At 40.7% G+C, this 9,720-nt stretch overlaps 1 protein-coding gene across 3 annotated transcripts; it reads right to left on the reverse strand.

Annotated features, from left to right (window-relative positions):
• Positions 1-2,080: 2,080 nt before the first annotated feature.
• On the reverse strand, positions 2,081-8,482 carry LOC136491032 (uncharacterized). 3 transcript variants are annotated; one of them, XM_066487239.1, is made up of 16 exons: positions 8,208-8,482; positions 7,799-8,076; positions 6,783-7,077; positions 6,610-6,689; positions 6,413-6,513; positions 6,177-6,302; positions 4,176-4,245; positions 3,994-4,080; positions 3,847-3,912; positions 3,646-3,738; positions 3,505-3,561; positions 3,291-3,419; positions 3,129-3,219; positions 2,967-3,055; positions 2,475-2,665; positions 2,081-2,336 (listed from the first exon to the last, which is right to left on the reverse strand). In XM_066487239.1, exons 3-16 carry the CDS (start codon positions 7,015-7,017, stop codon positions 2,219-2,221), a joined length of 1,533 nt encoding a protein of 510 aa, XP_066343336.1. In that variant the 5' UTR covers positions 7,018-7,077; positions 7,799-8,076; positions 8,208-8,482; the 3' UTR covers positions 2,081-2,218. The 3 variants fall into 3 exon arrangements, with proteins under 3 accessions (XP_066343336.1, XP_066343334.1, XP_066343335.1); XM_066487237.1 differs by having other exon boundaries at positions 7,799-8,081; XM_066487238.1 differs by having other exon boundaries at positions 6,783-7,606; positions 7,799-8,081.
• Positions 8,483-9,720: the final 1,238 nt, after the last annotated feature.

The following is a 9,720-nucleotide window of genomic DNA, read 5'->3' on the forward strand; positions in this document are numbered from 1 at the left end:
TTTCTTATACTGGCGTCGTCATGCATTCTTGAGTTACTTGTTTTGTGCATTATGGTTCTTGAAAAAGGAGGGTTTCATTGGAAAATGCAGCAGACCTGCTCCAGACATGACGCAACAATAATAATCAAAGCTTCCCTACTACGTCAAGCGTATCAGAAAAGCTAAAATACAATATAGAAAAACATGAACAGTCGTTAGCATTTTTCTCCAATTCACAAAGTTCAGCGAAAGCTTTTAGCCTATTATCTGGCTTTATGCAGAGAATTCATGCTGTTTTGAGCTTTAGGTCTCTCTAAAGGTATGGAAATTTGTGATACAACAAACCTCAGATGCTTGGATTCTCCGTACAAAGCACCTATTGGTGTTATCAAAAGAGTCATCCAACTGAAAGATTGTGTCCATATTCTCACCATTGAACAATTTATCAAAATACTCTTGCCATCGATGTCGGATCTCATCCTCCTTCACCAAGAGATGCTCCCTTTCATCCTTAATGCACTTAACTTGGTTGAAGTTCCTTGTCTTTCTCTCACGAACCCTAGCCATCCTATAAATGTCCTTCTCTCCTTCCTTCGTACTTAAATGTTGGTAAAGATCCTCGTACGCTCTACCCTTTGCCACACTTACAGCTCGCTTTGCAGTCTTCTTTGTCACCTTGTACTTCTCTATATTGTCCACACTCCTGTCATGGTAAAAGCGTCTATAGCATTCTTTCTTCTCCTTAATAGCCCTTTGGACTTTCTCGTTCCACCACCAAGTATCTTTAGCCTCGCCTCCACTTCCTTCGGTTACTCCACACACCTCTGAAGCCACCTTCCGAATGTTGGTTGCCATCTTCTCTCACATGTTGTTTATGTCCCCTTCTGAGCCCTATTTGATAACCCTTTCCCTGAATACCTCTGACATCTCCCCTTTCAGTTTCCACCACTTTGTTGATTCTTTATAGAAATGAAAATTTGATGATTCTAGAAAGAATGTATTTCTTAACAGTTATCACACAGAGAATTACTAGGCATCAATTACCCTTGTTTTCTTATACTGGCGTCGTCATGCATTCTTGAGATACTTGTTTTGTGCATTACGGTTCTTGAAAAAGGAGGGTTTCATTGGAAAATGCAGCAGATCTGCTCCAGACATGACGCAACAATAATAATCAAAGCTTCCCTACTACGTCAAGCGTGTCAGAAAAGCTAAAATACAATATAGAAAAATATGAACAGTCGTTAGCATTTTTCTCCAATTCACAAAGTTCAGCGAAAGCTTTTAGCCTATTATCTGGCTTTATGCAGTGAATTCATGCTGTTTTGAGCTTTAGGTCTCTCTAAAGGTATGGAAATATGTGATACAACAAAACTTTCAATATGATATTTTCCCCTATAGATTGAGGAGACTTTTCCTTGTGTGCCCTTATAAAAGATCGCAATCCCCTCTGTGCCCCTGGAAAAATTCAGCGGTCTTCAGCGCCACTACTTCAACTTTTTCGGGTCCTCCATGCCACTTCCGTCAGTTCAGGCTCTAACGCCGTCAAACTACAGGTGTGAAAAGACGAAAATGCCCTTAAGTTCAAATATGTTATTAATTTTTTTTGAGTATCTTAACGACTTCAAATGAAAAAACTCAAAACTAGAAAGTTGTAGATCTCGTCGAGATCTATAATTTTCATATAAAAATTATTTTCATTTAATTTCGCAAAAAAACTATGATGATTTTTCTAAGATATATTAATCATATCAAATCATATTTTTTTTGCGGAATTAAATGAAAATAATTTTTATATGAAAATTATAGATCTCGACGAGATCTACAACTTTCTAGTTTTGAGTTTTTTCATTTGAAGTCGTTAAGATGCTCAAAAAAAATTAATAACATATTTGAACTTAAGGGCATTTTCGTCTTTTCACACCTGTAGTTTAACGGCGTTAGAGCCTGAACTGACGGAAGTGGCATGGAGGACCCGAAAAAGTTGAAGTAGTGGCGCTGAAGACCGCTGAATTTTTCCAGGGGCACAGAGGGGATTACGATCTTTTATAAGGGCACACAGGGAAAAGTCTCTTGAGCCATTTTATAGATCACTCACCTATTAGCAAAAATACCCTTACATAGCTTTATTGCACATTTATATGCATCACTGTTGGAAAAGACTTCTCAGTTGCCTATGTAAGCCAGGTGGGTGTGAATACAAGAATTTCAAATATGAGGCACAGAAGCCTTCTGCTTATTATGCTAGTACAACATCACCACCACTGTTATCTAGACCTTGCAAGGGCAGCTGCTGCTGTTGCCTCAATCTCATTTCGAAGTCCTCCAAATATTCTCTGCTGTTGATCTCTGTCAACCTGTAAAAGCACAAGCCAAAACAGAAGGCACTAGTAAAATACGAGACTCAAAGGTTGATTGTGATTTGTGATTCGACATGGGAGGAAGAGCACTAATCTGAAATCTGCATACATCAGCATGCACACATTTCCAGTTACCTGCTAATCGTTCGATCCTTGGCAAATCCAAGCTCATTGTCCACACATAGGTCAGGGTCGTCGCTTTTCTGTGAGCGCGAATATCTTGGTGAAACCTTCTGTGCTTCAGCAACAGTCACGATATTCTCAAACAGTCCTACTGGTCCAGCCTCGGCTGTACATAACAGCCTTGCTTTGTTCTCGTACATAACCTAAAAAATCATTCAGTATTTCAAGATAACAAAATGTAGGCTGTAGTATGCAAAATCTATTGGTGGAGAGTTTTAGAATTCAGATTGAAGGAAAAAACATTTCTGTTTACATTCAAGTATCCAATTTTTAAGTACTGCTTGTAATCAGATCTAATCTATGATAGAACCTCCTTAAGGCAACCACACTAAATGTTGAATTTTAAGGTGTCTTGAGTTCAAATACACAACAAATGGATGTCTGCACATAGTGAGGCTGAGACAAACTTAAACATAATAAAGTGAAAGAAAACAAGGACCATACATCAATCAGTGTGACAAACCGATAAGCTGCTGTTCTGTTACTAGACCCAAACTTTGGAACACCATCAAGTGCCAGGGTGTGAAATTTTTCTGTAAGTCAACAATTGGTTATCAGTTAACAGGTTATGTCAAGTCCAAAATAATCAGGCAGCAATATACTTACTAAAGAGTCCAAAGTAATCTGCTGCACCTAAAGGTCTATCACAAAGATCTTCAAAAGGAAAATATGCACAACCATTTGCTCCAAGGGAAATCTGCAAAGTCATGGTTAAGTAACAAAAAATAATGTGTTTTAGTGGGCTGTTTTTAAATACTTCTACCATACCTGTAGTTTCCTTCCCATAATTACTTCAACAGTGTGTGGGCTGGGTTCCTCATCTCCAATTAAAGACTGGAGCTTCTGTTTCAGAAGCGTACTGTAATGTTTTCCAACAAAATAGAAACCTTGTTCAGCCTGCTCAGACATCAGTTTAAAGATGTCAGAGAAGGAAAGGGGGAAGAAACCAAGGACTACTAGCTTGCAGAAGTTGGTAACATACAGAACCCAGTTGACGATAGTCCACTGCAGATCCAATGGGGTGCACGATGCACCTTTCCTGCAATGGTCCACAAAAGTAAAAACCAACATACTTGCTTAATTGACCATGCAGAGAAATTGATAAATGTAAAACAACTCGTACTTTCAAGGTGTCAATAAATGGCAAGAAAAGGTCCCGTTGTAAGCCACCTTCATAAAGCTTATCTGGATCACGGTTAGAAGTCGAAACAAGAATCTGAGCACAAAACATGCAAATAAATCCATGTCAAAAGTTGATGCATTGTATATGTAACCTGAGTATTTTAGTCCCATAAGAAAATGGAAGAAAATAGTAGCCACATACAACGCCTTTGCTGAACAATTGTCTGAACAGCCGGTTCAGAATCATAGCATCAGCAACATCAGTTACCTGTGCAGTATAGTTGGGCTTGTTACTTACAAACATATATATAAGGACATAGGCGGAATATTTAACCTCAGAAAAGTATACCATAAACTCATCAAGACATAATATGATGGCCTCATCTGAAATCTCAGCTGCTACAACATCAAGAGGATCTGAAACACCTTTATGCATCTGCATACACACAAGTGTCATGAGAACAATTATCATATCTTCCTGAAGCTTGGAACAGGGTACTTCTGAAGGCAGTTTGCACATATAAACATTACCTGAAGATGACTATGTACATTCAACATGAAATCGTGAAAGTGAATACGTTTTTTTCTCCAATTAGATGGCCTGCCAAGACAAAATAATATCAGTTATCTAAAGTGAAGAATGCACGCAAGTACCAACATTGTCTAAATATTATTGTACAGCCATGAGATTTGTATGAAACTCTGTTATTTCAAGATTATTTGGACAAAATTATCTTTCTGAATGTATAAAATGACAAGAAGGGAGGACCGAGCGTAGCTCGGTTGGCTTGCTCGCCAGGTGTGCCAGTGGCCGGGCGTGAGTTCGACCCCTGGGTTCGTCACTCGCGTGCCTCACGGGGTTTTTCCCTTTTAATAAATTTGCAGGTCGTGTGTATCTGCAGCCTCACGCGTGGATGTGCCACAATGGTCAGGGTGACGTGCCCGTCACGTGCGAAGCCAGGATGACTTCGGATATCTCTCAGCCACGTGCAGTCTCTTCGTGTAGGTGTAGGTCTAGCGTGCAGACTAGGGTGTGTGTGTGTGTGAGTTTGTGTGCGTGTGGTGGTGTACTGGTGTGAGTTGGTGTGTACGTTTAGATACTACAACTTATACTCGAAGAGTTGAGGCACCAAAAAAAAATGACAAGAAGGATATGCCAGCATTTCATATCTAGTTTTTCCATCAACAAGAGAAATATGACAGGATTTCTGTTGGTCACAGTCACTACAGGTTCCAACTAAAAATTGGAGAACTGCGAAGACATCATGCAAAAATTTTGGTTATTTGCTTATGACTTATCTTTCATCTAAGCCATTTATCCTGGGAGTCCATACATTCTCATAGCCCAGCATCGCATAAATTTTGTGATATGTTCTACAGACAGTGCTGGGATGTAATCAGGGAAGATTTATAAACTGCTCATCAATCCCAAAATCGGAAAGCGTCACAAATTTCCACTAATGATTCAGTCATTACCTTAATGGCTAAGATTTATTGTACTATAATCAAATTGAATGATTTCAAGCCAATTTCTTAGCCTAGTTTTGCTCTTAGATTCTGAGAAAAGCTTTTAACCAACAGGCTGCAGAAGGTTATTCCTGGTACAGGTCATGGTAATCTAGCTTCATTGACCAAGACCAATTCATATTTCAAGAAATATAGGCAAGGGAATTTCCTAATTAAGAAGTGTAGTTAATTCTGCAATGAGCAAGGATCAATGGTTTCATTGCCACGTGAAGTGCCTAAGAATGCAACTCACAGTGAACTATTTCTGGTTTCAACTCTATTTCTTCTATATGGCTTGTGCGGTTGTGTTACTAATAATGCAATAAATTGAGGTATAGCTTATATGTGAACAAAACAAACATACTTAATACAAACGAATTTTTGGCTGACATTTTATCTAACATGTTTGACCTAAGCAGATGAACATCAAAGTTTAGCATTGAGAATTCTCAAATATAGGGTAGTTGTTGTATCTCTGTGTATGTAGCACCCAGTGACAAGGAATTACAGATAAAACTACAATTGTCAAACTGCTAAATTCCTAAATCTCCTCATAGATAAAAAAATTGTCAATGTGCCAAGTTTTCAGAGTACAAGTCAACTGTCTAGAAAAATTGAATTGAGCATGAGCGCAACCAGTTAAAATTAGATTAATAAAAAAGGAGGCCATTTTCCTTCTGATAGCCAGCTACCATCTTCTGATTACATGCCATTGGCCTTCAAAAATTTTGACAACAATAGATGCAATGTTAATACTAATGCATCTGTTATCTTTATAATGTGTTCTGTTAATTCACAATTGCGCATGATCTAAAAAGAATGACAAAGAAAGAATATTGACACTTAGAATGTGAATAGTTGCCATAACAGTTCTGATACACCAGAAGAGCAGTAACATATTCACAACTACTTTGTGATGGACTAGGAATAACGAGGACGGTTACAAATTCACGATTCATAACATTGTTATCACAAAGTGGTGCGACGGAGATCATATCCTAAAAGGCTAGAACTGATAAGACTTACAGCTGTTCATAGAACAAGTCCATAAGCATCGTCTTCCCTGTACCAACACCGCCATAGAGGTAAAGGCCCTTAACTGGAGCATAGGTAGAAGGCTGAGTAATGAGACGGGACCATAGCCATCGACTCCTTCAATATCAAAGACTAAGGTTATTTTTTTTCCAAAAAAAAAAAGACTAAGGTTAAGATAATAACAATATACAAAATATGTCACCTTAGTGCACTGAAACTGTTCTTACCGTCCTGATTTCTCAGATGATTTATATCTATCCAGCTGGCAGTCTTCTTCATTCTCAATCAACTCCTCATAGAGCCTTTGTAATTGTTGAATTGTATCAACCTGTACGAACCAGTAAAAAGGTCAGAAAACTTTTTACCACAGCATTGATCGGAAGCTATCCAAGAAATGTTCTTTGGTCAAAGACCAGAACAACACCTGAAAGCTATCGCCATCTACTAGCTCTCCTGATGCTATTCTCCTCTCATATTCCACCATCGGACCACCTCTTCCAATATCTACAGAAAAGTTCAAGAAAGCAAATAGGTTGATTCAAATGGCCCCCTAGAAGATAGAAATCACCACAAGTAAAAGAGAAATGAGAAGTGAACCTTTGATCGAATTAGCTACTACAGTAGAGAACATGGACCTCATCAACTCCATGCCAGGGCTTGTAAATCTGCTAATTTCACCATTACGACATAACATGCTCAGTGAACTGGATGTTGAACCGCACATGATTAAAGCACTCTGCTGCCTGAACAATCTGGTTGCTTGTGAGTGCCTCTCTGCATGGTGCTGGGTGAAATGGCGGAGCTGGCGAAGTGACCGAACAACTGATCTCATCTTCCACTATGTATCTTATTTCTTCACTTTCTAGGCAAACACCATAAGGAAGTTATGAGCCTACAAATGCAGCAGACCAAGGAACCATTAAAGAATGATACATGGTACATATCCTAAGAGTAGCATATTACCGGAAAACACGCATCAATCATGTGGCATAAACAAGGTAAAGGCAAAAGTAAGCAAACAAGTTAAATAAATGGGGGTGGAAGCATGAGACATGGAATCTACCATCATAAAAGGTAATCAAGAAAATGACATGGAAAGGGTGCTCAGTAGTGAAAAGAAAAGCAGCTGCTAGTACATACTCTGCAATTAATAATTATAGTTCAATATAAATACCAATAAAAGAGCACTTAAAGTTTCCTGAGAAGAACTAGGAATCCGTATCAAATTGACCAGTATCACTACAGCTCCATCGATCGACTACAAGTTTCATGGCCAGATGAAATATATATTTATATAAGCCCTTCAAAGTAGGAAACCAAGAGCCTGAGATGGGTAAATTCTTGCACGACGGGCTAAAGGTAACGCCAGCTCCAGGATGATGGGAGTACTGTTACGAGCGCGTCTCAAAGATCGAAACTTGCTACAGATGGAGGAAGATGAAACAGTATCAGCACCTACACCTACAACCAGCAGCAGGTATAACAACAAATACAGCAAATTGGGAAATCCAAGCTCCAAATTTTGCGGAATTACAGGGCAAATCAAGAACGACCCAGACAGCAATCCTGAAGGAACGATTAAAGTTTGAATAAAAAGAGCCGCCCAATCTCACCTGAGCGAGGAACTCCAGCGCACGAACAAGCGGTTGGTGGCTGGCCGCGCCCGAGCACGCCTTCCGAAGACGGATGCCGGCCTCGCCGCGTGCAGGCCGCGATGATCCGCTGCAGCACAGCAAGAGACGCCCCGTCGCCGCAACGCAACGCGGCCACCGGACGCGGCGATTTAGCAGCTGCCTGCGACGGTGGCGCCGCCGGCGAGCAGTCAAGCGTGAGGAGACAGAGAGCGAGGGGGCAGCGACGAGGCCTCCAGACAACTCTGTACTAGAACCACCTTTCCTAATCAAACCAATAAATAGAGAACGGAAAGAAAGTCGAGAACAATCGAATCAGAATTGTACATAACAAACAAGAAGCCCGGACAATGAACCGAGACGGGGAGGAATACGGAATATACGCACGCACCACAAATCAGGAGAGGAATCGAACTCCTCGGGCCAGCCAGGAAACCGAAACCGCGCCGGCCGCCGCTGCTTCTGACCGCTCCGTCGCGGTATCCCTGGCTCGACAGCGACGATGCCCAAGGGGCGCGGGGGTTCTCTTCTCCTGGGAGGCTGGGACGTCACGAAACAGACCAGTCTGAAAAATGCGGCAGGAGGCTCCGGGCGTCGGGCCGGTGCCGAGAGGATGGGAAGTTGGGAACAGGTGGATTGGGATGAGGGGGGGGATTCCGAGGGGGGTGGAGCGTGAGCGTGAGGGGTGTTCGGATCCGGAGGACGTCGTAAGGAAAAAAAAATAAATTATAGAATTCGTTACTACTCTACCAGATGAATTTATTAAATCTAATTAATTTATTATTAGCATGTGTTTACTGTAGCATTATATTATTAAATCATGAACTAATTAGGTTTAAAAGATTTCGCTCGTAAATTAATAATAGGTTGTGCAATTAGTTTTTTAGTTGGTCTGTATTTAATACTCTATGCATATATCAAACATTCGACTAAAGTCTGACAGGAGAAACTAAACCCCCCTGACGTGGGTGCCGCTGCTGCGCTTGGATAGGCGATTAATTAACAGTTTCGTGCACGGCTTTGAGTTGGAGCCTGGACAACGCAATAGGCGATTAATTAACAGTTCCGTGCACGGCTTTGAGTTGGAGCCTGGACAACGCAATTCTTTTATCGCGCCATTGTTGCTGCTTGCTGATACTGTACATGCTTAGGTCAGGTGGCGTTTTTTCTTTTTTGAATCAAGGTCAGTTGGCGTTTGGTTAATGGAAAAATTAGGAGTGCGACAGGAAAATGAGAGGTGGGAAAGGGAAATATATAGGAGCCCCATATCGTGGTGGGCTTGGATTCAGATGTCACTGTTGAATATCATCTCTCTTTTTTTAGGAAAGGAAATTAGGAGGAGCCCTACTGGTTATATTATATATTAAATAAAGAATCAAAATAAAAGTTTACATGGTCGGGAGACAGAAAATAAAGAAGAAGGCATGGACTAATAGAAGGGAAATATTTCTTTTTCGCGCAATGGATAACCATGGCGAACTCATGGTTGAAGATGCTTCGCGCAATGGAATAATAGAGAGGATGTATTTCCTTTAAAACGTAATTGTTTCTTGCCATCTATACACTCCAACTCACTAGGACAATGATCTCCACAAAGAATTGGAGCCAAAGTTGGACAATGATCTCCGCAAAGAAAGGGAGCCAAAGTTGTGGCTTGAAGGCTCCGAAGATATCATATAACTATTGGGTGGCATCAAAATGCAGAAAGAATGGAGCTCCAGCAGACTTCAACATCTCTTTGCCGCTACCGCCACCGCCAACCCTTCTTGAATGCGGATCACATTGCTATTCATTGGAATTGGAACGCACAACTCAGGGGCAAGGATGACAACCACCATGTTAATAGAAGGGCTTGTCGCGGGGATGTCGGTGAACTACGGCACCATGGCACAATCTTTATTTGA

Source organism: Miscanthus floridulus, chromosome 11, assembly GCF_019320115.1.
Source record: "Miscanthus floridulus cultivar M001 chromosome 11, ASM1932011v1, whole genome shotgun sequence".
Taxonomy (NCBI): Eukaryota; Viridiplantae; Streptophyta; class Magnoliopsida; order Poales; family Poaceae; genus Miscanthus; species Miscanthus floridulus.

What these genes read in the sequence shown, in the direction of transcription:
- LOC136491032 (XM_066487239.1), bottom strand. Translation starts at nt 7,017, where the DNA reads ATGAGATCAGTTGTTCGGTCACTTCGCCAGCTCCGCCATTTCACCCAG. An exon ending in AGTAGCTAATTCGATCAAAG is followed by an intron (nt 6,690 to 6,782) that starts GTTCACTTCTCA and finishes ACTTTTCTGTAG; the next exon opens with ATATTGGAAGAGGTGGTCCG. An exon ending in GACTTGTTCTATGAACAGCT is followed by an intron (nt 4,246 to 6,176) that starts GTAAGTCTTATC and finishes TTGTCTTGGCAG; the next exon opens with GCCATCTAATTGGAGAAAAA.